The sequence below is a fragment of the Canis aureus genome, chromosome 22 (assembly GCF_053574225.1).
Source record: "Canis aureus isolate CA01 chromosome 22, VMU_Caureus_v.1.0, whole genome shotgun sequence".
NCBI lineage: Eukaryota > Metazoa > Chordata > Mammalia > Carnivora > Canidae > Canis > Canis aureus.
In genome coordinates this window covers 26,195,398-26,223,038 of record NC_135632.1, presented here as the reverse complement: position 1 = coordinate 26,223,038, position 27,641 = coordinate 26,195,398, and the positions used below count along the sequence as shown (strand labels likewise).

The 27,641-nt window shown below is 49.4% G+C and overlaps 1 protein-coding gene and 2 long non-coding RNA genes across 4 annotated transcripts in view; 2 read left to right on the top strand and 1 right to left on the bottom strand.

The window, feature by feature from the left end:
* RFTN1 (raftlin, lipid raft linker 1) overlaps positions 1 to 23,763 on the top strand; it is a 200,115-nt gene extending 176,352 nt beyond the window's left edge. For both annotated transcript variants that reach the window (XM_077865297.1, XM_077865296.1), the window contains exons 8-10: positions 13,060 to 13,163; positions 16,290 to 16,371; positions 22,389 to 23,763. In XM_077865297.1, the coding sequence (XP_077721423.1) occupies positions 13,060 to 13,163; positions 16,290 to 16,371; positions 22,389 to 22,784 (582 nt within the window). In that variant the 3' untranslated portion in view covers positions 22,785 to 23,763. The remainder of the gene's footprint in view (positions 1 to 13,059; positions 13,164 to 16,289; positions 16,372 to 22,388) is intronic.
* On the top strand, positions 1,396 to 13,053 carry LOC144293942 (uncharacterized). The gene is made up of 3 exons (XR_013361293.1): positions 1,396 to 2,172; positions 8,164 to 10,824; positions 11,213 to 13,053. It is a non-coding gene; the product is annotated as an uncharacterized LOC144293942 (long non-coding RNA).
* On the bottom strand, positions 3,701 to 11,344 carry LOC144293941 (uncharacterized). The gene is made up of 3 exons (XR_013361292.1): positions 10,208 to 11,344; positions 3,942 to 4,052; positions 3,701 to 3,791 (listed from the first exon to the last, which is right to left on the bottom strand). It is a non-coding gene; the product is annotated as an uncharacterized LOC144293941 (long non-coding RNA).
* Positions 23,764 to 27,641: the final 3,878 nt, after the last annotated feature.

Genomic DNA, 27,641 nt, shown 5'->3' with positions numbered 1-27,641 from the left:
GTATATATTCTGTTTACATTTGCATATTTGGGATCTTACTGTTCATACTGTTTCTACTTCATCAATTTAAATGGCTGTAAAGTATTTCAGTATACGAACAATAGTATTTTAATTTGCTCCATTAGCTTCCTATTGGTGGATTTTAGGTGTTTCCATTTTCTTGTGCTTGCAAACCATGAATATTCTTTTTTTTTTAAGAAGGAGAGAGAGAGAAATCGGGGTGGGGGGGGTGGAGAGAGAGAGAGAGAATCCTAGGCAGGCTCCACGCCAAGTACAGAGCCTGACGTGGGACTTGATCTCCCAACCCTGAGATCAGGACCTGAGCCAAAATCAAGAGTCAGACACTTAATTGACTGACAAGCCCTCCAGGTGCCTGAACCATGAATATTCTTTACCTTTTATCATTCATTACACTTCATATCATTTTTTGATTTAAAAGTCCATACTTTTTAAGCCAATTTTTTATTTTTATCCCACTGAACCAAATTTTACTTTTGATTTTACTGTGAAAGTTCTTACTAGTGAAAGGGCATTGGGCAAGAAGGTAAAGGTCAGGGCTCATCACAAAAGTATTGCCCTACTTAAAGCTTATTTGGGCCATGAATCATCTACAGGTGATTCTGTAGAGTCACCTTCCCATATGAGGACAAAGTAACTTTAAAAGAAGCAGGAAGACTCGTCTCTATTAAATGGTAGTTGGCTGTTTTGTTTTCTAGTCTATATTTGTTTTTGCCAGTAGTAAACCATTCCAGTCTTTAGCTTCAAATAGCCATTTACTTACCTCAGGATTCTTTGGGTCAGCTGAACAGTTCTACTCTGGAGCACCTTAGCTAATCTCTCCTGGGCTCTCTTATGCCTCAGCTGACGGCTGGATGGTCCAGGGTAGCCTTGGTCACATGGCCGGTTATTGCCTGGCCATTGGCTGGGGCAACTTGGTCTTATATATCTTAATGCCCAGGAGGTTAACTGGGCTTATTCACACAATGTCAGTCCCAGGGTCCTCAAGAGTCCCAGTGTGCTAGCTTATTTCATGCTTTGGTTTGCATCACATTTGCTAATGTCCCATTGGCCGAAGAAAGTCATGAAACCAATCTCAGATTCAAGAGGTGGGGAGAAAGACGCTATCTCCTGATAGACAATCTGCAACATTCTGTAGCAGCACAGATGCAGGAAGTGGATGAATTGGTGTGGGGCCAGTTTAATAATTTACCAGATAATCTTTGCTAAAATATCTAGTGACCTTAATGGTGACCAGCATATGACTCTGTGTGCTCAATTTTCATACAAGAATATACTTCCAGCTCCCACATACAGAATACCCAGGAGAATGGTATCACATCCTCCGGGCAGATTAAGTCACACTTTTTAATGGTAAACTCCTCTCATCAATGTTAAATGTGATTTATAGCAATTTTGGTTAAGACTTTGAGAGTAGAAGATGGCAGCAGGAGAACCTACCCTAAAAATGGGATGGCAAGTGCATTCATTCATTTACTCAACAACTGTTGAACACTCATTTGTGCCAGACCCTTGCCTAGATGCTTGGGATTTGTCAGCAATGAGATAAATAAAATCCTTGCCTTTGTGGAGATCCATTCCTGTGAAGGAGGGGGCAATAAGTAGGTAAACAAATCCATGCCAAGTAGTGATCAATAAGATGAAGTGATAGGGCAGGGGACAGTGGGTGATATGGGGATTTCTCAGAGGACACCAAGTAGAGTTGGCCAGTCTCTCTGAGATCGTTTTCATTGTTTTGACTTTGGTTTGCTCTTCATCAGCTTGTCCTTTGGTGAGTGCAGATGCTGATACAGTCTCTGGAGAATTTACCTCTAGGCTATAGTGGAGCAGGGAGCCAGAGAGAATGGAAGGACTCATGGGATGGGGGTACTGGACAGTCAGAGATCTGACATGTCCTGAAGGCTGGATATTCTTCTTGGACACTCTATTAGAAGTCCACTTACCAGGAGTAGGGTCCTTAGAGGGCGTGCTCTGGGATTAGTGTAACATAATTTAGCCTGAGGGAGCAGGGAACATGGGGAGAGATGGCTGAGTTAGAATCATGGTAACCATAGCAACAAGACGCTGACAATTGGGTCACCGTGGAGAGAAAATTGACTGAAGAGAATATTGACCGAATGCCAAAGTGGGACTGTGGCACCTTGAATTCACCAGGTGGGGAAAGTCAGGAGACAAAATCTGTTGTGTTGAGCGTTCCACAGCATCAAGGTCTTAGCCACTTTCTTTTCAGAGTGAACCCAAGGCCAAGACACCCAGCCTTGTGTAGCTCTATCTGTTGCTAGTTTCCTTCCATTTCCTCTGCTGTTAAGATTTTGAGCCAACCTTTGTTCTGGGCCATCTTTTGGGTTAGCATTTTATGATTATTGGTAAGGTGTCAGGACTCAACCATAGAGGAAGGTGGTAATTTTGATGTAGTCTTAAAAGTTCTAGAGTTTTGGGGGCACCTGGGTAGCTCAGATGGTTGAGCATCTGACTTGATTTTTTTCTCAGTTCGTGATCTCAGGGTCGTGAGATCAAGCCCTGCGTCGGCTCTACACTGGGTGTGGAGGCTGTTTAAGATTCTCTCTCCCTCTACCCCTCCTAGCCCCCCAAAAAATAGAAAATAATTTTTTAAAAAGTTCGAGTTTTTTGCTGACATACTTTCAGGCCCCCAACTCCAAAGTAAATCCCTTTAATTATATACTGTGGGAAAGCTCTTTTAAATCCTCTCTTTTCCAGATAGTAGATAATGTGAAGACATAAAAAAGGTTAGAAAATGATCCTTCATCCACCTCAGAATGTCTGAAAAAAGAGTAATAAAGTGGCAAATCCCATTTACTCCCAGAGAGCCTAATTTCCTCACTCATCAACGCAAGTGGGAGGGACTTGGCAAGTCTCTGGATAGAGAAAGCGTTTCTTGTTTAATTGTTATCAAACAAAGCTGCTTCCAAGTCTGCTGGAGAGGACATGCTCACCCCTGATGCATTCAGTATGTGTGTGAAATGTCAGCTTCTGGAGGATGTAAGTCCCGTGCTGCGACAGTATGAGGTCCCGCTGAGCAGCCAACAGGATGTAGCAGTTCTGAGATGCTTAACTGTTTGCACTCAGAACCGTGGCAGCGACTGTCCCCACTAACAGCTAGGTTTGCTCAGCTGTCACCCCCTTAACCTCAAAACATCCAACCTCATCATCTCCAGCATAATCCCGAGTCCTATATTGTAACGTGCCTCTTGTGGTTCTCATTCTGCGCAGGCTGGCGCATGTCAGCAGACAGCTCCGGTAGTATGTATGGCTTGCCATCATCACCTGCCACCCCACAACCCCTTCCCACCTTCCACGTATGTGACTTCAGAGAAAACCACACATACCAGGACCAAATCACCCCGCTTGTCCTCGCATCCAGGAGAGTGTTATCTTGCACATGCAGGTTTAGTTTTCCTGCCAGCTTGTCGTGGGTGGTACTTCAGGAGAAGCCAGAGCAGCTTCTCGAGCTGGGATGCTCTTCCCCAGTGGGGGGTTTTTATCACTCTTTCCCAGGATATGCTGGTGGTAGTGCTGGGCCTCAAGGTAGCTTATCACCAATTAGCCTTCAGGGCTGCAGGTGTAATGCAAGGTCACAGAGTGTCTGGCATGGAGAAAGTGAGGTTGGGTGTGCCAGCTTTGAGTGTGGTGAAAAATTAAAAACACTGAATTCCGTTCAGTAGCAGCTATTTTGTTTTATTTCTCTCAAGTTAGACCAGGTGACTTTTACAATGGTGTTCCTTCTAGACATTTGCTCGGGCATCCAGCTCTTCCTAGAATAATAAGAATAGGATAGTTAGCTTCTACTATGGAATAAAATAGCCACCTTTTAGTGAATTTCAAGAACAACCCTTTATTGTTGCTAGTGAGTCTGCAGATCAGCCAGGTGACTGCTGATCTGGCCTCGGTTTGACTAATCCCACCTGGGCTCACACAGATGCCTCGGCAGCAGCTAATAGGTCCAAGATGGTCTCTCAAATGTCTGCCATCCTCCACCAGGCTCGCCTGGGCATGTCCTCAGCACATAGGCAAGGCTGCGTGAGAGCAAGGGGAAGCAACAAGGCCCATCAGGGCACAGGTTCAGATCTCCTGTAAGATCACATCTACCATATTGCCTTGGTCAGAAAAAAATCAGAAGACCAGCCTGGTTTCAAGGGGTGGAGAGACAGACTCTCCCTCTTTCTGCAGAGGTATGTTGTAAAGAGGCCTGGATACAGGGAGACAATAATTAAGGCCATTTTTTGCAAACAATGCATCTCAAATAATAATGACAGTTGTTATTATTATTTTGTTGGGCTCTCAAAGGGCACTAAGGTTGGTTACCTTTCTTGAGTGGTGGAGAAAATCAGGCAAAGACGTGAATTTAAGCAAGGGGGGTGGGGAAAGAGTCTTGGGATGGAAGACTGTACTGCCTGCATATCATCTGCCCCCTTTTCTACATCTGAGAACTAAGCTTTTTTTTTTTTTTTTTAACATATTCTCTTTGAACGTTATGAAAGCCAAAGTTGTCTAAAATGAGACCGACTGCTTTCTTAGACTCTATTATGTTGGCCTAATTACATATCAGGAAAATGTTTTTCTGGGGCATTGTGTGTAAAACAAAGAGGAAAACAACATCTCCAGCCGGCCCCAGCGTCCTTGCCCCTCCCTCCTGCTGGCAGAGGCAGCGGTCCTGCAGGAGGCCCAGGGGGAGGATGAGGGCTGGGAAGGCAGGGCTGCTGCAGCCCCAGCTGGAGGGATTTGCCCTTTCCCCAGAGAGCAGAGGGGCAAGTCATTCCTTTCCCTGTCCTTCCCTCCTGCACAGCTCATGGTGGCTTCCATCTGGTGGGGGAACCGTGTTCATCTCTCCACACCCCCCCAACAGACCGGGATCTCCTGCCGCAGCAGAAGAGCCTCAACTATCTTGCTTCCCAGGTGCCCAGCAAAGAACCAGTTTGACTAACTGTGGAGATTCATAAATGGAGAGTGGTAGGAGTGTAGCTCTGCCCTCTGGGATGCTGAAGGACTCACTGAGTTTTCAGCAAAGACTGGCCCAGTGTTAAGCATCCACTTATCATTGAATAAATAGAGATGAAATGTTCCTTGGCATTTCCCTCCTGCCCGGCCTTCGGATCTCTACTTTCCATCACATGAGGGTATGACTGTTCCCCACATGCCCTTGGTGGCCACGGCCCCTGCTGCACCCAGGCTCAGCCAAGGCAAACCTTCATTTCCTGACAGCATGCTAACACCCTGTCTCGTCTTCAGTACCAGCCACATGCTAGACCTCTTGCCGTCTGCCACTTCCCTTCTAAAATGTCTTGCTCGTGGTCTCCCAAGACCTCACTGTCAACTGCAGAAAGTCTTTCGGTTGTTGTGTTGCTTGCCCTCTTGTGACATTTGATGGTGTGAATCTTTCTTCTTAAACCCATTTCCCACCCTGACTGCTCAAGAGCTGATTTATCCCCATCCAGCCTCTGTTTTCTTTATTTTCCACTCACCTCCTCACCAGGAGATCCTGTCCTCACCAACCTCAAGCCTCCTGAGTTTGCAGCTCCCAAGTATTGAGTATTGGCTGTCTCCTCCAGTTCTTTATTTTCATCCTGCCTTCCCCTGCATTTAACTGTGTATTCATTTCCTATGGCTGCTGGAGTGGCTTAAAACAACAGATTTATTCTCTTACCATTCTGGAAGTCAGAAGTCCAAAATGGGTTTTAAGAGATTGAAATCAAGGTGTTGGCAGAGCTGCATTCTTTCTGGAGACTGTAGGAGGGAATCTGTTCCTTGACTTCAATTTATAGAGGCTGTCTTGCTCAGGGCCAGTCACTCTGACCTCTGCTTCCATCCTCACACCTCTCTCCCTAACTGGCCAACCCCCCGTCCTCCCTCCATCCCCAACACCTGCTTCTCTCTTCAGAGGACCCTTTTGATTACATTGAACCCACCTGGATAATCTCCCCTTCTGGAGATCCTTAACTTTATCACATCTGCCCAATCTCTCTTACCGTGGAAGGTGATGTAGCCCCAGGCTCCAGGGATTAGGACATAGAAGTATTTGGGGGAGTGGATGGGTATATTCTTTCTACCACAGGCCCCATCTCATCTAGCTGCCTCCTGGACCTTCCACTGTTCCTTGAACTCAGCATGTCTAAAATGGAATTCACTCCTTCTCATTGTCTTTTTTATCCTGGACACCTTGGTTCAACATATGATCAGCCAATAATCAGGCCCCCAAGTCATGTGCATAAAACGTAATTTAATTTAGCAAGCCTGATAGTGATAGACACCGGGGTAATCTTTAGTGTTTTGCTATTGCAAACAGTTCTCCAGTGAATAACTTTGTACATTTGACATATATATATATATATATATATATATAGGATCAGTTCCCAGAAGTGAGATTGTTGTGTCAAAGGGTAAATGTATTTGCAATTTTGAAAGATACTGTCAAGTTGTTCTGTATGAGATTGAATCAATTTGCCTTCCTGCCAGCGGTGTATGAGAATGCTTACTTCCCCGTGGTCTTGTCAACAAAGTAGTTGTCAAACTTCTGGGTTTTTACCAGTATGATAGGTGAAAATATGTATCTCAGTAGTTATAGTTCGCTTTTCTCTTATTGTGGGATGTGGTGTTTTTTAGTGTGCTTAATGGCCATTTGAATTTCCTTTTTTTTTGTGATTCTACTCTCTTCCTGTTTGTGTCCATTTTAAAACTTGGATTACTGGTTTTTTTTAAATCAAATTTTAGGAGCTCTTCCTTTTTTTTTCTGTAATATGAGCTACAAATGTTTTCCCATCTTTTCTTTTGTCTCTTCACTTTACATAGCTTGTCCCTTGTCTTGCAGAAGGGTTTTTATGTCACCAAATTTATTATTTTTACTTCATAGCTTCCAGACTCTGAGAAAAGGCTTCCAGTAGATCCTTTAAAATTAAAATAATAAAACTGTTTTCAGTGTGGGGAGTTGGACACAGGCATCTATGTCTTCTGAAAAATCCCAGTGAAAGGATACAAAAGGAATGATCAATGATAGATACATCGGTAAGTAGGTAGATAGATGAAAAGATGATAGAGTCAATTCTCATTATTCATGGATTCTATATTTGCAAATCCTACTTGCTTAAATTTGTTTGTAATCCTCAAATAAATAATCTTGGTGCTTTCACCGTCACTTGTAGGCATATGCAGAACGGCAAAGAATTTGAGTTGCCAATATTCACGTGCCCCAGCGAAGGCATACTGTTGTTTCAGCCCTTATAAACAAGTGTCCTTTTTTGCAGTCTACTTAGTGCCACATTTTTCACACTTTTGTGCCTTTTATTGGTGATTTTGCTGTTTAAAATAGCCCTAAACCTAGTGCTGAAGTACTCTCTGGTGTTCCTAGGCACAAGAAGGCTGTAATGTGCCTTACAGAGCAAAGACACATGTTGCATAAGTTTTGTTCAGCCTTGGGTTCTAGTACTGTTAGCTGTGAGTTCAAAGTTAATGAATCAACAAGATATATTCAAAAAGGTGCCTTTCAACAGAAACACACATAAAACAAGGTTCTGTATTGATCAGGTGATGAAGATATTGTCATCAGAAGAAGCTCAAAGAAACCTAACCCTGTGTTTCCTCTAGAGCACTGTATTCGGTAATTCTTGTGGCAGCATTATAGAACATAACTCCCATGAATAATGAAAACTGACTGCAGATAGATAGACAGACAGATAGATAGATGAGATATTCACAAGAACAAAAAGGCTGGAAGAAGGGAAAGTAGAAGAGGATTGATTTCAACACATTTTAGAAAAGGAAAATAGAGGGATGCTAATTGGCTTAGCAAAGTGCAGGAAGCTGCCACCTAAATGTACAAGGAGCCATTTTTTCTTGCAGAACCTGAGAAAAGCTCTGGTTTTCAAAGTATAAATGACCATGGGATGGTGAGAAGTGAACAGCAGAGCTGACAACAGAGGCATTGGTTTAAAATCCTTACATATTGTGATAAGATTACTAGCTCCCGTCTTTGTAGCTTTTGGGTCTCCAAAATAGAGCTGCAGAAAATTTTAAAATGTAATAAAAAGGCTGAAAGATAAAGGAAATCTTTCAAAAGGAAAAATAAAAAGACCGAGTAAGACAATAGGGAGGGGTAATGACATGAAAATATCAGTCCTCCATTTTGACTTACAGAAGATCCAGAAAGAAGGGAGAAAATGGAGAAACCGAAAACTGTCAAAGGAAAACCAAAGAACACTTTTCAGAACTGAAGGACAAGAACCATCAGAATGTGAGGCCATCAAGTGTGTGTAGCCCTATGAGCAAAAACGACCCACACCAAGGCATATTGTGAAATTCTGAAACTTCACGGGAAAGATATCCTAAAAGCTTATGACACGTAACAGGTTACAAAGTATTAGCAATCAAAGTAGATATCCCAATAGCAGTGCTGATTTCTAGAAGCTAGTGAAGCAGTACTTGAAAAATCTTAATGGAAAAGTAGATTTCAGCCCAGACTTCTCTACTCGAACTGTTAGTTAAAGGTGAGGATAGTTATACTTTTATGAATGCACAGATTCAAATGACTTCCAGGGCATTTGCTTCCTAGGGAGCCACTGGAGGATGCAGTCCAGCAAAATGTGGAGGAACCCAAGAAAGAGAAAACACCAGCCTTAGATAGCAATGGCAGATGAACCCAGTCATGGAAAGCATCCAGACCAGGATTGGAGCAAGGGTGTAGAAAGCTCCAGATGTCCCTAATGGAGAAAAAAACAAACACAGAATTAATGTATTTAGGCACATGGGATATTTATCGATGGGCATAAAGTATAGCTGTTGGAGCATGGAATAAATATTAGTCATGGGTTCACATACAACCAGACATGTGAAGGAAAAAAATATTGAGGACATAATTAACTCCAGGAAAAATAAAGTATCCTGTGAAAAAGAAGGCAGAGTCACAATGCATTGCTTGCCCTGGCAATGAGCAACATGTGCAAAGTTGTGATAACACAAACACTAACTTTTGATTTGATTAGAATTACACTGTGACCATTTGGGGCACTAAGAAAGAAATGTGTATGGGAATGCTAAGCCTTTACTTCTCATGGTAGGAAATAAAAGGATATCTAAAGTTGAAAGGAAAGAAACAGTGGTATATACATACCCTGCCAATAAGTGTTGGGCATTAGTGTTTTGGCAGCAATTTTACAAAAGACACACATGTGTCTTTGCAGGGCTCTACCTTCACACACCCTCTCCGTGAAAGGCGAAGGCCCAGCCTGGTGGCAGTCAGGAATAGAGGCAAACATTCCCCAGTCACTGTTTCCAGGTATGGAGACCATCCCAGTGCTGGTCCCACACACTTTTCAGATATGGGAAGTAAAATTCCTCTCTTCATCTACACAGTCATGTGGAAGGATCCAAGTCTTTTCTTTGAAACTGCGTTTCTCCCAGATTGCTTCCACAGATTGAAAGAGGAGAAAAGAGAAGAGCAAACTGACATTCAGGATACCAACTTTCTCACTGGACCAGTATGCTACCTCCTCATTACTTCCCTGCATGGAGGATCTTTAAAAATGATCAAAAGACAAAAGCATTTCTTAGTAAACTCTACATTCTGTTGTCATGATTTTTGGAGGGTAAGGGAAGGTTGCATTGCATGTCTGTTTCCTTAGTTGATTTGCAACCACTGGAGAAATTATAGAGAACAAAGGGGGGGAAAAAGCCATAAATACAAATGAATTCCTTTTACACAAGTTGCAAAACCACAGGACATGCTCCATTTTTTTAGCACTCCAGGTGTGATCGGAGATTACGGATCCACACAGGAGAGTGGAGAGTTAATTAAAATTTGTGCTCCTACTTCCAGAAAGAAATGTCTTTCCGTTTGATAAGCGGGCTGTCTTTGGAGTGCTGTTTGTGCTTTTCTGTCCTCACTGGAGTGTCACAGGAAAGCAGATCAAAGGGAGCCTCCACCCGGATAGGTTTTCTCCCACCTTTCTGAGCTAATGGACTTGAAAGCCTCCTCCACTGACTGCATGGGGCTCATGTCATATTCTAGAAATGCCATCTTCATGCAGTATTGGTAGTATGCAAACCGGCTTTGATAGATGCTTACAGAAAAACCACGTTTACCATTAATTAAATCAAGACCACCCCAAACAGTGGGAGCGGGAGAGTGTGGCAGAGTGCGGCGCCTCGCCCCCTGCCATTTGTACTTTACGCTGCGGCTCACCACGTGACGGCCGGATAGTGACACTCGAGGCTGAACCCTCAGCTCTCTCCGGCAGGGTTGTGTTTTGTTGTGTTTTCTCTTTTCCTTTTAGACTCTCTGCTTCTGCACCCTCCGGCTGACATCCCCTACCCTGAGGGGAAAAACTGTTTGGGAGAAATCCTGCTGTCTTTCTCTTTAAGGTAGTGACAAAGTGAAATAAAATAGAGCAAAACAGAGGCAGCCCAGGCACCGCCCGTCCGCGGCAGGCCCGGCTGCGGCGGGGCGGTCCATTGTCTGGCGGCTCGCGGTGCCCGCCGCGAAAACCCCAGCCGGCCACGGTCACTAATAAAAGGACTCCATTCTGCCTCTCAGGGCTTTGTGAGGCGCCAAAGCTTGTCCCAGTTGCCATGGCTACTGTCTGATTGTGGCGGGTTTGTCACAGCGCTTGATAAAGTGGGAAGGTTATTCTTGATAGGCCCAAGTAATCATAACCTCGCAAAGCTTGAGAGTGTGGATTTAACACTCTTCCCTCCCTCCTTGAAACGGGGACTGCAGGAGATGGGGGCAGGGTTGTCAGGACAAAGCAGCCACAGCAGGTGGCGGGGGCCTGGCCCAGTGAAGAAGGCTGCAGGCAGCTGGTGTGGAAGGGGGTTCCCCCTTGTGGCCAGGGGGCTGGGCAGAAAGGGGTGTCGTGGGGTCACCTGCCATCTCCGGGCCTGAGTGGGGACTTCAGGGAAAGGGTCAGCATGGGGGCCCCTCCTGGCCCTCCGGTCAAGTGATGAGACGTGGGCCTCTCTCTCCTTTCCTCCCTTCCCTTCCCTTCCCTTCCCTTCCCTTCCCTTCCCTTCCCTTGCCTTCTTATTAAGGCCCCTTCCTTTCTCCTGCTCCTTAGCCTGCCTGTCCTTCCCCTGCCCTCTCCCCTTCCTCACCCCACTTCCCTTTCAGAGCCCTCTTCTCAAGTGGAGAAGGATGACGGAAGGTTAGCTCTGAGGTAACAACTGATTATATTTGGCCTCTGAATTGCAGACTCTTCGGTGTCATCAGAGGAGACCTGAGTGATGCGTGTCTGGGTGGTGCCGTCAGTGAAGTATCAGACTCTTGGTTTCGGGCCTGGTTGTGATCTCAGGGTCAGAAGATCAGGCCCCACCTTAGGCTCTGGGCTCCACAGGGAGTCTGCTTGAGACTCTCTTTCCTCTCCCCCTGCCCCTCCTCCCCGCCCCTCACTTACTCACTCACTCTCTAAAATAAATAAATGAATCTTAAAAAGAGAGAGAGAGAGACCTAATTGACTATTCAGGCAGTGCTTCTCCAACTTGCTGAATCAGGACTAGTGAGAAGGTTCTTTCAAACAGATTCCAGGGCACATCACCCCCAGGTTTCTGATCTGGTAGGTCTCGGCAGGGTCCCATGACTCTGTGTTTCTAACAAGTTCCCAGGTGATGCCAATGCTGCCGGCTGGGGGACCACACTTGGAGAACTGTCGTCATAAGCCAAGATACATTTTTTACAGTTGAGGAAACAGGCTCCCAAAGGATCAGTTAGTTGCCAGGAGTTCAGGTGACTTGGTAGCCACACCGGGATGGGCACCCAGCAATGGGGGTTTTAGAAGCCATTTTAAAGAGGCAAGGCTCGTCTCTCTGCCAGCTCCCTCACTCAAGAGCAGCCAGATGAGCTGGTTCTATTTCCAGAAGGCCTCCAGCAGGACAGCCACTCATTACCTATGGTCCCCTGTGAGCAGTGCCAGTCCCAAGTGAAGCTCACCTTCCGCGGTGCTCAAGGCCCGGTGTGGTCTTCTATTGTACGTGCTGGACCTCTTCCCCTGGAATGCCTCTTCCCCAGCTCCACCTGTCAAGTATCTGCCCAGCCCTTGGGCCTCAGGAAGCCTACCTTGACACACAGTTGGCATCCTACCTCTTCTGCTGACCTTCGAAGCTTCGTGGCCCTGCCAGTAGGCCATTTCATATTTCCATTACTCGAATGTTTGTGCTGTTGCCTCTGCCGGACTGTGAATTCTAGCAGCAGGACCTTCATTCATCATTTGTACCCCACAAAATAGAAATACTGGCTGACTAGCCCTGGTTGGAAGGAATCTGGACCCTGGTCTGAGATGTTCTGTGGTTCTGAAGCCAACCTCCGAGATGGGGAATCCATGGTAGACACCGGGCAGGGTGGAGGCCTCACTTCCAATGTCAGCAGGGAGCCCAGGGAAAGAAACCAGGCCTGGTGCAAAGTGAGAGCATGACATGGAACCCAGGGCAGTGGCCTCTCATTACGGTGCCCTCCCATGGCAGCAGGACTGAGTTTTTAAATTGAAAGGCAAGTCAGTGCTCCCCACCACCACACACACACTGATTTGAAGTACGGAGAGTGCTCATTACCCCGTTTACGTCAGGATGTGTAACACAGGTGAAGCTCCCTGTGTGTGTGACTGTGTGTGCATGGGTGACTGTGTGTCTGTGTCGCTGCTATGGCTGGATGCAAACGACTTGATCGTTTATGTGATATAATCTAACTCCCCACAGCACGCTCCAAAATCCTTAGCATGTGTTGTCATCAGCCCTGAATACAGCTCTGAAGCAAGGTGATTGTGCTTCTCCAGGAGACTTACAAGAGGCTATTTGTCCAGACAAGAATAAAACCAAATTAACACATTAATCCTTTGGCTCTAATTCCTTGTCGCTGCATAGACTGAGTCAGGACCCAGAAAGAAATCTTGTGTTGGCAGTTTGGCTCCAGAGTCTATAAGCATCCTTGGAGCGGGACCTCCAGGCTGCAGGGTGCCCCGCTTCTTTCCTACTCTCGAGTTGGCCAATTGACCAGTGCCCCCTCAGTCACTCGGCCCCGCAGCCCTCACAGTGGCCTTTCTCTCCCAGGGTGTCGAGGTGCAGACGGACTACGTGCCCCTGCTGAACTCCCTGGCGGCCTATGGCTGGCAGCTCACCTGTGTGCTACCAACTCCTGTCATCAAGACTACCAGGTAACAACAGTCATCGTCAGTATTATTCAACACCTACTCTGTGCTGCACACTTCATGCACATCATTTATCTAATCCTGTGATGAGCCCGTGAGGCTAGAGTGGTTACACAGACTCCAGCTGGGAAGTGACTGAGCTGGGATTTCAGATTGGTTTTCTTTTTTCCAGATTTTTTTAAATTTAAATTCAATTTGCCAACATATAGTATAACACCCAGTGCTCATCCCGTCAAGTGCCCCCATCAGTGCCTGTCACCTAGTTACCCCAGCCCCCTGCTCGCCTCCCCTTCCACAATCCTTTGTTTGTTTCCCAGGGTTAGGAGTGTCTCACGGTTTGTCACCCTCTCTAATTTTTCCCACTCAGTTCCCCTCCTTTCCCTTATAGTCCCTTTCACTATTTCTTATATTCCACATATGAGTGAAACCATATGATGATTGTCCTTCTCCGATTGACTTCTTTCACTCAGCATCATATCCTCCAGTTCCATCCACAAACGAATCCAATGGTGGGTTTTCATCTTTTCTGAAGGCTGAGTAATATTCCATTGTATTACATAGACCACATCTTCTTTATTCAGTCATCTGTAGATGGACACCGAGGCTCCTTCCACAGTTTGGCTATTGTGGACATCGCTGCTATAAACATTGGGGTGCAGGTGTCCCATCATTTCACTACATCAGTATCTTTGGGGTAAATCCCCAGTAGTGCAATTGCTGGGTCATAGGGTAGCTCTATTTTTAACTCTTTGAGGAACTTCCACACAGTTCTCCAGAGTGGCTGCACCAGTTCACATTCCCACCAACAGTGCAAGAGGGTTCCCCTTTCTCCACATCCTCTCCAAAATTTGTTGTTTCCTGTCTTGTTAATTTTCCTCATTCTCACTGGTGTGAGGTGGTATCTCATTGTGGTTTTGATTTGTATTTCCCTGATGGCAAGTGATGAGGAGCATTCATTCTTAACCATCACCTCTGCACTCCTTTTCCCACATGGGGAGTCTTGGCCCATGAATCATGACTGCCAGGCATGTCCAAGATGAGCCTGCTGGGTTGAGGGGACCCAGGGCTCTCAGGTACAAAAGAAATTGAGTCCCTACTCTGTGTCCTATGCTGGCCTGAGGAGGTACCTTGCATGTAAAGCTTCATTTAGTCCTCAAAAAAATCATGTAGGGTAAAATCTTTTTATGAAACCTATTTTACAGCTGAGGAAGGTATGGCCAGGGAGGTTGAAGGACTTACCCAAGATCATGATCCTGGTCAGTAGTCCCACAAAGAGGATATGAAGACCTGTGGTCTTGGCTCTTGTTTGTGGCACTCCCTACAGTTTCACATTTAGGAGAATTTGTCCACCTTAGGTTGGCCCACCCTCCATTGAGCTCATGGGCATTTCCCAGGCACATCAACCCTGAAAGGCCTTCCATCTGTATTTCAGGTTTATCTCAACTAATCCTCCCAACTATCCTGTGGGGTTATAAGCATAGATATGATTCCCATTTTACAAGTGAGGAAACTGAGGCTCAGAGAGGCTCTATCATGTACCTGAGGCCACACAAGCCAGTAAGTGGCAGAACTGAGACTAGACCCTCAGTCTCCAGAGTCAGGTGCTCCTCTACACCAGGCAGCCTTGTCACCGACCTGGCCTTCAATATTCCACCTTCCCTGAGTCCTACTGCATGCTCACCATTGCAGGGTGATGGCCAGCATGAGGCAAGGCTGGTGATTTTGGGGGGACAGCTGGGCAGTGCAGCTGCGGAGCAGTCGCGGACTGAGGGTGGAGAATGATGGTGACGATCTCTGCCTTCCTGGGTCCCTCCATGAGGCTGTGTGGGCTTTCCACATGTCTTCCTCCTGACACTGGGCCACAGCGGGTCTGCACACAACCAGGCATTGGTCTGCAGCCACCTTTGGGCCTCAGGCCATGGGGAGCGTCCAGGCTGCATGACAGCCAAGATTTCTGTGGGTATGGGATGGTGCGGAGGGGTGGAAAGAATGCTGAATTTGTGCATTGTCCATGACCAGTCCAGACCCTTCCACTTGCTAACTGTCCATTCTGGTCAAGTTCTGTAGCTTCTCTAAATCTGTTTCCTTGTTCATAAGTTGGAAGAATTCCTGTCCCCCTACCTACTCCAAAGGACAAGAGTCGTGATGAGAATGGATTTGAATGTGAAGCCCCAGCTCATTTTGAGCTCTCTACACCCAGAGGGTACAGACAGGTGTCTCTGTCTCCCTCTCAGATCCAATAACTGCTCTATAATCCCCCCTAATCCTCCGCTTGCCTGTGCCATACACGCCTCCTCATGGTGGAGTGGAGAGAGCCTGGAACCAGGCAGGTTTGAGCTTGAAACCTCACCGTGTGATCTCAAGCCCGATCCTTAACTGAGCTTTTGTCTCCTGTCTTTACAGACGGGCGGCAGTCCCACTCCTTGGAGCTCTGTGGTGAGGCTTAAATGAGCCATGATGTGTGAAATCACCCAGTCCAGCCCCAGCACAAAATATGTTCATTTTCTCCCTCCTTTCCCTCTGATACTCCATGCAGTGGCGCTTGCCTCAGCAGAGAAGACCGTGATCTCCTTCACAAATATTTCTGCCACCTTTAAAGGCGGCTCTGTGGGGGCCGAGAGGAAAGCGCACCCATAAAAATGTGTAGTGCTGCCGAGCACCCCTCACCTGTGCCTACAGGAGCCAGGCCGCCTCAGGGCCCAGGAGGGGCAGAGCTCACCACCCGTCCTGGGCCACTCTGACCTCTCCTCGGCTCATATCCAAAGACAGATTTGGAAGAGGCCTTCCACCTCTTGAGAGTCACTAAAGAAGCCAGTTTGTCATCATTTGGCCAAGATGCCGGCTGTTATTTCACACTGAGGGAAGGGGAGCTTCCAGCTACGAAGCTGACTTGGCAGAGAGGCCCACGACGCTTTTGTTGGGCGCCTGGCAGAGACCCCTGGAATCCAGTGGAGGGGGATGGCTTGGTGTGTGTGTGGGGGGGGGGGGCAGCTTCTCGATTTCCGACCCTCACTGTGGGCGGCAGCTTTCCTTTCTGCGGGCGCTCGGCCCTAATGACCTTCGGGACGGGCGCATCGGTGAGGTTGGGGCCCCCCCAGGTGTAACACAGTCTCAGCTCTGTGTGTGTTACAGGGAGGGGAATGTGTCCACCAAGCAGATCGTCTTTCTTCAGAGACCGTGTCTACCTCAGAAAATGAAGAAGAAGGAATCAAAGGTGAGTGACCTTGATTTTCCTGGGCAGGACTCCGCCTGCAGCTGGACCTTCTGTGGCGCAGAGTGGGCAGCCGGCTCTGACTTCCTGAGCCCTCGGCAAGCAGAATCACACCCGAGGCTGCCGAAACCAGCCAGATGGGGGCGCCGGGGGGCGCCGGGGGATCTCCCTGTCCGCCAGCCTCCCGCAGTCAGGCCAGACTGGAGTAGAGCAGTTCTGGGGGACGCTCACATAGGCCAGATACTCCCACTAACCTGAAAATAGGGGCGTGAGGTCAGCCGCCGTCTGACCAGGGGGTGCGCTGGCTTGGGTTTGTGCCCAGCTTCTCTGTATCTTAATCTCATGACAAGCTCCAGCTGCAGCCCATTGGATCCCTCGGGACATCAGAAGTTTGGCGATGTTGGCAGGGAGACGCTGCCAGGGCTCCTCGTTGGCATGCCCCGACCCGAGGGCCTCTCGGTGGCAGCGGCTGGTATGGACCGAGGCCAGCCCGCAGTCCGTGGCGGTGAGTCCTCAGGCCAGGCTGCCGGGGGCCTTCCTCCCCACTCTGGAAGGCACGTGACCAGGCCTGGAGAACACAGTCGTGCTGGGAGACAGTGGCTGGGAATTTCTCAGAAATTGTCCCGCGTTTCCAGAAGTCAAACCCAAGTCCTTCTCTTATGTCGGACGAATCTGATGCTTTGCACTCCCACACTCTGCAGCCGGTGAGCGGTTCACCATTGGCTTGGGAAGGGGTGAGGGAGTCAGGGGAACTTGCCAAAGCCCAAGTCAGGTGCCACCTGAAGCCAGCTCGAGCCCCCTTTGATGGCCACGGCAGTGCTCGCTGGCAGAGCCTGATGGACCTGCTCCACATCTCACGCTTGGCACCATCCCATGCGCCCCTCCTGGCTCCTCGTGTTCTTTGGACACAGAGCCTGGACAGGAGCAACCAAGCAAGTGAACAGATTGTAGCAGCCCCTCACCAGCCGGCAAACCCAGGGGCTGGGGGGAGGCTCCTGGGAGGAGCGCCAAGGAGATGGCGACCTGAAGCCAGATGGTGTAGGATGCAGAGGAAAGTCTCTGTCTCAGCTCCAAGATGCTAATGTGACAGGTGACAGCAGCAGAGGGCCAGAAGGCCACGACTGAAGCCACCATTAACCACCAGGAGCAGTCAGCCTCCGGCTGGAAGATGGATCTCCCCCGGCCCACTGTAAGCTGCGGCTTTGCCCAAAGCTCCCAGGGACCACGTGCATTCACGGTGACATCCAGCAACAGCGCGCGGGCAGGTCTGCCATCGACGCCAGAACGCGCCGGCTCTGCCCTTGAGGGAGGGAGGCAGTGCTGTCTTCTCCTGCCAGGCTCTTCCTGGTTGGGTTGTGGGCCGTTCCCAAAGGAGAGACACAGGGTTTGTGGCTCACGGAGGAGATGAGCCAGAGATTTTTAGATTCCGAGCTTTAAAGCTACTATAAGAAGGTGGACCGACTTCCTTGGGGAAAATCCAGAGGATGGAGTCATTCATTTTCTGATCAGTAGACCCTTCCAACCCCAATCAGCTGTACTAAAATTTTAGGGTGGCTGCTTCCTGTTGTGAAGTACTTACTTATCTTCTGCTCATTCAAAGGATTGGCTCGTGTGGAGCACATGTTTTGCGTGTGACCTGGAGAGGTCACCTCACTGGTGGAGTCCCAGAGAGTTGACTTTACAGCCAGATGGCTTGTCTCCTTCTCATGGTCCTGGCAGTGCTCTGCCGCTGACTCAGGTTGGCATCCTGCTCGCACGAGGTGTGGGTACCCTCATGGCCATGGCAGTGACTCCATCAAGTCCTCACTGTGCCTGAGCCCCCACGGCACTGATACTGTTGGCTGCCCTCTGCCTCTTGAAGCACCTTTTTCTCTTGGGTCTGACCCCACACTGCTGCCCTGGTTTTCCATCAGGTTGTTCAGACCCAGCCCCATTTGTCTCTCACTCTCTGGTCTCTTCCTTAGAAAATCTCATTCCTCCCCAGAAGGAGAAATCTGACCACCTGAGTTGATGACTCCTATACCTGCATTTTCAGTACTCGCTTCTGCCCTAAGACCCCAGCAGCATGTGCCCCGTCACTACTCAGCATCTCTGAGCAACTTGTGACCTGGCCACTCCCACTCCCCCCACCCCCACTAGAACAAGGGCATCACCACCACCCAGAGGCAGCCACTCATCCAGGGCTCATCCTTGACTCCCTGTCTCCTCACTGCCATGGTCACTGTATCCTCAAGACATGTCTATTTTAGGTCCTAGAAACTTTAAATCCCTCCACTTCTTGCCACCACCATGCACTTCAACAACTCTAATCCGCTAGTAGCAGGTCTCCCCTTCAAATACGTTCTCCACGAGGAGCCAGAGGAATCTTTGAAAACAGCACATTGAATCCTATGGCCCTACTGCTTAAAATGGTTCTAAAGCTTTGTGTGATTCTTAATATAAAGATGGAAGTCTGCAGTGGGATCCACAGGGCCGTGTGTGGTCTGGCCCTTCTTAGTTCTTCTGCCGTTGTCCTCGTTCTCTGCATTCCAGCTCCTGTGGCCTTCATGACCTTCTGTGTCCCTTGTCGCCACAGGGCCTTTGCCCTGGCTATTCCCTCTGCCTCAGACACTCTCTTCCTTTGTATGTATGAGTAATGAAACTTGTGAGCGCAGGAAATTCGTATTACATCTGGATTAAAATCTCAGAAAAGGGACCTCAAGGCTGGCACACCAAGGACGCAGCATATTGAGGCCTCTTTTAATCAGCAAAGTAGAGAAAATTCTCCAATCAAGACTTTTCAGCATTTGAAAGAAACCTCTTTGTGTGCACGTGAGTGTGACTTTCAGAGCAAATAATTAAACTCCTACCAAGGTAATAGGTGATTTCCACTACACCAAAGTCTTCCTTCTGGCTACACTCCTTGAAGTGGAGGCAGATAACAGACAGCTTTTAAAACGTGGGGTTGAAATCCATTACCCCTTGCCGACATGGAACTGTGGACATGCACTGCTGTCAGGTGAAGGATTTTTTTTTTTTTCTTTTCCACGGTTCTTTCTGACAGGGACGGCTAGTTGGAATCTTCTGGTGTGGGCTGCAGCGACACACCCACGTGCCATACACACGGCTTGGGAAGGCCCCGGCACGTGCAGCCTGCTTGTTTGTTCACAGGCTGTCCTGGTACCTCCCGAGGTTAGGAATCCATCCTAACCAGGATGCTGGGCGGTGGTTACAGACCTCCCCTCAGGGCCTCAACCCAAAAACCTGACACTGTCCAACAGGGGTGGCTGTGTCCCGCCCTGCTTCTCCTCATCTTGCTTTCTGAGACGTTGCCCTTTTGAGCTTTGGGATCTGGAACAGTTGCTATTTGTTAAAACCCCTGGCTGTCTTCTGCTTGAAGGAGGGGAAGCCCAGGTGGTGAAGGGGGCCCGATGTGAAGATGAGAGGGAGACCAGGAGGCCCCTCCATGGGAGGCAGAGCTGAGGGCTGTGGGAGGGCAGAGGGTGTGTTTCTCTTAGCTCAGTGCTTCTCAGACTGTGGCCCATGGGCTAGCAGTATGGACCTTACCTGGGAGTTTGTTAAAGATGCAAAGTCTCAAAAAAAAAAAAAAAAAAAAAAGATGCAAAGTCTCCCCGGCCTCCCCAGGTTGCACTGATCAGAAGCTCTGGGACGGGGTGAGTGATCTGTTTTTGGAGCCCTCTGCATGATTGTGGGGTCTGCTCAAGTCTGAGGGCCAGTGTCTTATCATTAAATAGTGTGGGGCCCTTTCTTGGCTCACCTGTGGACAGCCATTATTGGTTTTTTTTCAAAAATAGGCCTGTCAGGGAGGCTTCAGCATAGATCTTTTTTTAAATAAGCCGAACCAGAGTATCTTATCTTTAATGGCAGTTAAATCTGGATTTCCATTAGCTGACGACTTGGCCTAATGAGTCAAGCGCCTGACCCAGCAGGTGCATCGGAACATCATACAGTCTGAAAGGTGAGGCGCCTACGTGTTGGGCTGAGCCCTTCCACAGGTGCCTGGCCTCTCCCTTTGTTTCCTGTCTTCCCTTGCCCCACCCCTCCCTCCTACCCACAGCAAGAGCCTAAAGCCTTTCATCTACCAAGAATGAGAGGCTGGAAGGGTTGTGTGGAGCCAGCATGTTCAGCATGTCTGAATTCCAGCATGTTCTTTTCTAGCTATGTGACTGGGCAAGTTACTCAACCTTGCCGAACCTCTATGGGCTCATCTATAAAATCATGCTAACAGTGACTAGTGAGAGCACAGCTTTGGGGATTCAGGGAAACGGGAGGCCTTGCCACAGTGTGAGAGTTGTGGTAGGCAGCGTGGTGTGCGCCCGTTCCTCCCTAGGCACAGTGGTGTGTGCTTGTTCCACCCTGTAGGCCATTTGCCTTCACATTTTGGAACATTTCGCTTCCAGGTGATACACTGAGTTTTGTCTCCTGCTCCTTCCCTGTTTCAGGGGGGAATGCCCCTGCCAGAGAGAGAAGGAGGCAAAGGGGAGAGTTAAGTCAGGGCCTCCTCGATGCTTAGCTGCAGGCCCCGTGACAGCTGTGCTGGGATGGGGGCCCCCCAGGCAGCAGGGGGAGTGGGTGACCGTCACCGTGGCCCGTCTGAGGACACAGAAGACAGTGTAGTCCTAGAAGTCACCCTGCTTGACAGATTTCCCCGGGGTGACTAGGGAGGACAGAAAGCGTTGGCTGGGATCGTTCCCACCAGCTCGGTGTGGACAGCCCCAAATCCTGTGCCCAGCAGCCCAGCCGGTTCCCGGAGAAAGTGGCTGGGGTCTTCTCCTGGTGGGTTACAGCAAACCAACAAAATGTGATCTTCTACAGGAAATTGGATGTGGCTGGGCTTCCAGGGGACGCATGGAAGTTCTGCTTAGTTGGCAAGAGCAGTCCCTGGGAGAAGAGCCGGGCGTGCGTGAGACAGTGCAAGCGGGGGGTAGATGGGCAGGGGTAGAAGGGCCCAGAGGAGCTGCACAGCCGGGGCCTCTCTGAGAGACGAGGAATTTGAGACTTGGAGAGATCAATAACTTGCCCAAGGACAGACAGCTGCCTTCCCTCTGGGTGGTCTGAGCTTCCTGCCCCGGTGCCCGCTGCCTGCTGGCGCGGAGACTGCCAGGCACACCCCTCGAGGCCCGTGGCCGCCTCTGACCCCCGCACGCTGCTGCCGCCCCAGCGGCAACCTCTGGCGGGTGGGCACCTCGCGACCTTAGGGACTCCTCACGCCCGTCACCCCTCATAGCGTCAGCATGATCCGTTCTTGCCCAGCTCCGTTACTGTGCGACCTTGTCCACTCTGAGCCTCTGCTGACTTCCCTGCCACATGGGGGAAATGCTTAGTTGCGGGGAAGCTCCCCAGGAAGCAGCCTCTGAAAATTTGGGTGGAGGGAATTTTTAGGGAGGAGTGCCCTGTGGGGAAAGGAGAGCACAGGAGTGGGCAGGGGGAGAAGCTGGGCTGTGATGCAGTCACAGCAGTGGCTTTATTAGCCAAAGTCCCAGGGAGTCCTGGAGCTGGGATGGCCTTTTAAGTTGGCCTGAGCTGGAACAAGAGGGTGGATCATGCGGCACAGCACTGGCCCCTGGTTCTGTGCCCTTTGAACTCCAGGGACCTGGTTAAGAGAATGCAGGCCCAGTGCTTGGTAACCCACAGCTCAGAATGGAAGCAAGTAGCCAGCACCGTGGCTCTTAAGAGGGACAGGCCCCATGTTCCTTCTCTTCTCCCATCCTGCCTCTTCAAATGATGGGATTTCAGGACCTCCTTTCCCAAAGCCAGTTGAAAGACAGAGACCGTCCCCAGAGACCCCTGAAATCCAGATCTAAAATACACCACATGGAAGACCTTGGGCAGACTCTTGCAGTGGGTGTGATGTATTTGGGCCATGACTCAAGTTTGGTGCTGGTAATGCTGTGCTCCAGGAATACTGGCGATTGTGTGTCTGGCTCTGAGAAGTGACATGGGTGCAAATGCGAGCGATCAGTGAAGCTCTAGGTTCCTGGAGACTGCATTCATTTATCCCCACCCTCTCTGATCTCTAGTTCCAGTGGCGATTCTCCCGAGAAGACATGCACAGCAGGCAGATGAGGAAATCCAAAGGTAAACTCAGCGCCAGAGACAAGCGACAAGCAGAAGAAAACGAGAAGAATTTAGAAGACCAGTTTTCCAAAGCTGGAGACGTGGGAAACTGTGTGCCAGGCCCGCATCAGGAGGACGAGGCCTCTGAGGAGTTGAAGGTCCCCATCCAGGATGTCATCGAAGGAAAGCAGTGTCCCGAGCAGCTGTGTGTAGAGGGTGGGGCTGTGCAGAATGGTCCAGCTGGACCCTGCAGGGCCCCCGCGGGGGGCTGTGCTGAGCACCCCCATCCCAGGGAGGAGGCCGGGGAGGGAGGTGCCGAGGAGGGGGCTGCTGAGCCCGCCACCGTGGAAGACAATTGAGTCCAGTGTTGGTGTTGAAAGCCTGATGAGCTGGCCGACCCGAGGCTCCATGCTGGTGTCCAGGCGGGGGGCTGGTTCGCCCCAGTGTCACGTGTTACCCTTTGGCTTGGCTTGACCTCTTCTCGTGAGCTCACCCGGGTCCTCCCGAGGGCCGGGTCCCTGACAGTGTTGGTCTCTGCACATCCATTAGAAATGTGTCGTACTGCCCCAGTGTTAGAATGCAAGAGGTCAAGTTATTTCTCCGTCCGTTGCCCAGTCCCATGGGAGGGACTAGAACATCCAGTGCCTGTGTCCACCCCCACGGTCTCCAGGGTGCATTCGAGTCAAGTCCATCCTTGGGCGTCCCTGGCTCCAAACCAAGGCTGTTTGTTGTTCATCCCCACCCCATGCCCACCCACTGAGGCCCTGTCCATCCCCTGCTGCTCTCTGCAGCTACTTGGTGACATTACAGCCCCTGGAGGCCATCAGGTGCCCTTCTCCATCTCAACCCCACAGACCCTGCTGCTTTGGCAAAGAAAATGAGGAAATGACAGCGGGGAGGGGAGGTGCCCCACCTCCTGGCTTTTTCAAAGTATTCCCATAGATACTGGTAATCTGGAAGTGAAGAGGTAATGCTGTGTGTGCACCTGCTCTTGCAGAATGTCCAAGAAAGTATTCTGTATTAGTATTAATGCCAAAAATTTTTTAAGGGTTTTGTACTCAGCACATCGTATGAACACCCGTTCCTTCTGTCATTTCAGGGCAACCCGACCAGTCAGGAGCCCTTGTTACGTGCTATTTTCATCAGTGTATCATTGACCAAGTTGTTTCCATGTATGCTATCACGTGTTTATATTGTCCAGAAAGTATTGTTAAGGCTTTAAGTAGATGCAACTGGCAAACTATGGAGAGAGAATGCCGACTGTCTTGACCCAAGCAACAGCCTGTCTCTTCTCTTTCTTGTTTAGTTACTTAAAGCAATAAATCATCTATGAGTTTAGTGTATTGTGAGTATTGAGTATTGTGTCACAGTGAAAAAAATCCTAGCCTGATGTCCAGAGGATTCAGTCCCCACTCACTCTGTTTCTGACTCCTGTTGGAGAGGAAAATGAAGTTCCTGTGGAAAATAGAGCCAGTGAAGCCCACTGTACTTTCCTGTCATTTGCAGAAAGAAAATGGAAAGTGGGATTTAGGTGTCACCAGGTAAGGCAGGGCACTGCCACCTCCTAGTGCCTGGGGTGGTCGAGACAAACATCTTTTAGAAGCAAACAAAAAGCCCTCCATCGGTTTCTTTGCATGTTTCCACTTTTTTTTAAATATTTATTTTTGAGAAGGAGAGAGAGTGCACACACATGTGAGTGGGGGAGGAGTGGAGAGGGAGAGAGAAGATTCCAGGCAGACTGAGCTCAGAGCCAGAGCCAAGAGACCATGACCTGAGCAGAAATCATGAGTCAGCTGCTTAACTGACTGAGCACCCAGGCGCCCCATTGCCAGACTTTTAATTATTTCATGAAGCCAGTCTCGTCCTCATTTGCAAGTTTGCTAAAATAAACACATTTGTGCGATATTTTTATAGGGCAGTACTGAAAAACCCTTGTAAGCCATGTTGTCCAGGTGTTCGCCTCTTGATTTTTGAGTACGCTTGCCCCCCACCCAGACCCAGAGCTTCCCTAAAAAGGTTAAAGACTCCATTCAAAGAGAAGATACTTAAAAATGACATTCCCCACAATTATGCTCAAGAATATCTATACAGCATTGATTTATTTTATAAAAGATCATATTTATTTATTCATGAGAGATACAGAGAGAGAGGCAGAGGCACAGGTAGAGGGAGAAGCAGGCTCCCTATTGGGAGCGTGACGCAGGACTCAATCCCAGGATCCCGGGATCACGCCCTGAGCCAAAGGCATACGCTCAACCACTGAGCTACCCACACTGATTTAAAACATTGTCTCGGGATCCCTGGGTGGCGCAGCGGTTTGGCGCCTGCCTTTGGCCCAGGGCGCGATCCTGGAGACCCGGGATCGAATCCCACATCAGGCTCCTGGTGCATGGAGCCTGCTTCTCCCTCTGCCTGTGTCTCTGCCTCTCTCTCTCTCTCTCTCTGTATGTGACTATCATAAATAAATAAAAATTAAAAAAATAAAAAATAAAACATTGTCTCTTAGCCTCTTAGAGGAATGGATTTTTAAAAATACGCTCATTAGCAGAGCTTGGGACAAAAACAAGGCCCATCTCTCACAAGTCTGGAAAGCATTTGGTCCAGGCTGCACCCTTCAGGTGGATGGCTGCCATCACTCGGCAGTGGGCATATTTTTCAATAATTAAATGACATTTATGTTGGCTGCATGTGTTATGGGGAAAAAAAATTAAAGGTGACTGTAGCTAATTTGAATTCCTCAGGGAGTTTGGCCCCCAGCACCAGGCTAACAAGTAATTCCTGAGGGTCTTGCTTTTCCCCACTTCCCCGCACCCCCGCTGATACCTGGTAAAACGTCGGTCTGCCCGAGGCGGAACTCAGATTGGCTCGCCCTAGAATCCTTGGGGGAGCTGAAAATATTCCCACTACCTGGGTCCCACCCCAAGACTAGAGTGGTTGCTCTAGGGAGTGGCCTGGGCACCAGGTTCGTAAGCCCCCTGGGGATTTTAGGGTGCAGCCAAGGGTGAGAGCCACCAGCCACAGGATTGCTGAGTTGAGTCACAGCTTGTTTCTTGTGAAATGAGATGCTTTTTACTAACGGCAAATAACTAAGGCCCCGACAATCCCAACATCCTCCATGTGCATTTCGGGTGGCGGGATCCCTGAAGGAGAGTGTGCTCTCCTGTGACTGCCGATCAGGGAAAAGGCCTGTTGGCACCGAGAGCCCTGTGGACCAGGAAATGCTGGAGAGGCTCATGTTTGGGCTCCACCAGGCTTGTGGATGTGGCAGTCAGTCTTTGGGGCTGTACCTGTCACAGCAGGTCTGGAAAGAAAGGGGGAATTCTGGGGGTGATAGATGACTTAAGTGGGGACCTAAGTGGGACATCTGGGTGGCTCAGTGGTTGAGTGCCTTCAGCTCAGGGCGTGATTCCAGTCTGGGGATTTTTTTTTTTTTTTGAAGATTTTATTTATTTATGAGAGACACGGAGAGAAAGGGGCAGAGACACAGGCAGAGGGAGAAGCAGGCTTCATGCAGGGAGCCCGACGTGGGACTCCATCCCGGGTCCCCAGGATCAGGCCCTGGGCCAAAGGCGGCGCTAAACCCCTGAGCCACCTGGGCTGCCCGCAGTCTGGGGAATCTTAAAAAAAAAAAAAAAAAGTGGAGACCTGACTTCAGTGGCCCTGCCCCCACCACCATGCAGCCCAATGGGAGCGTTCCAGGGAGTCAGGGGTACTGCCAGAAAGGGGAGGCCAAGGCCAGCCTCATGGGAGGGACTGCCTCATGCCATGGAGGGTTCTGGTAGTTTTTCGGCCCCATTGTTCCCTTTGTCTATGGAAAGAAGTTTTTATTTTTATTTTTTAAGATTTATTCATGAGACACACAGAGAGAGGCAGTCACAGGCAGAGGGAGAAGCAGGCTCCTGCAGGGAGCCTGATGCAGGATTCGATCCCAGGACTCCAGGATCATCCCCTGAGCCAAAGACAAAGGCTCAACTACTGAGCCACCCAGGTAACCCGAGAGGTTTTTAGAGGGGGAAAAAACCCTCCCCCAGGAACAAAAGTTCTTTCGAAGCTGTGGCTGAATTCTTTGGCCAGGAAGGTATTTTCCAGACCTCCTCTCCACCTCCAGAGAGGCTCGGGGAAAGGGTGTGGGTGCGGAGGAAACCTTCCCCTGCTGAATGAGATGTAGGGGTAGTGCTCTCAAGTGCACATGGGCACGAGGCCGAAGAAGTGACACAGGGAGGGCCTGGGGACCCCGCGCGAATGCAGCAGTGAGCCTGTTTGATACCCGGGTCCGTGCGGGACGAAAGCCCAGCCGGGTTGTGGAGCCAGCTGGTTACATGCTACCCTCCACGTGCCGGTGTCCCCATGTGTGGGATGGCGCTGACACCCGCCTCATTAGCTTTCTGTATGCAAAGTGCTTGGTGTGGTGTGGGGCTAATCCTCACGTAGGCTGGCAGGCGACAAACGGCAGAGACAGGCTGTCAGGGTTCATTCCGCCGGTGCCCACAGGCTCCTCTCTCCCAGTCCCGCTAGCCCCTGGGGGCCTGTGACTGGGCTCCGGCTACTGGACGTGAGCAGATGTGATGCGGGCCACCCCTGGGCCTGATCGTTACGAAGCACCCCCCGCCCTCTCCTCCCCACCACCCCTGGCAGGGGTCACCGTGGCCCGTGGCGAGGGGTACATCAAATGAGCTCTGCTGAAGCACCGAGAATGTGAAGTTTATCTGCTATGGAAGCACAGAGGAGCCATCCCAACAGAAATACTTTAATAGTGTTTATAAAATCTTAATGTATTTGTTAGCGGAGATTTTTTTTTTAAGATTTTATTTATTTTGAAAGAGTGGGGAAGGGCAGAGGCAGAAGGAAAGGGAGAAGCTCCAGCAGAGTCCACGCTCAGAGCCCCAAACAGGGCTTGATCTCATGACCCCAAGATCCCAACCTGAGTCAAAAGCAAGAGTCCCGATACTTTTTTTTAAAAAAAGATTTTATTTATTTGAGAGAGAGAGAGAGAGAGAGAGAAAGGGAGTGAGAGCACAAGCAGGGAGGAGAGGGAGAAGCAAGTTCTCTGTGAGCAGGGAGCCCAATGTGGGGCTCGATCCCAGGGCCCTGAGATCATGACCCGAAGGCAGATGCTGAACTGACTGAGCCACTGAGGGGCCCCCAAGAGTCCCAACGCTTAACTGACTGCGCCCTGCCAGGCACCCCTCTGTTAGTGGTTTATAAGTAACGATAAG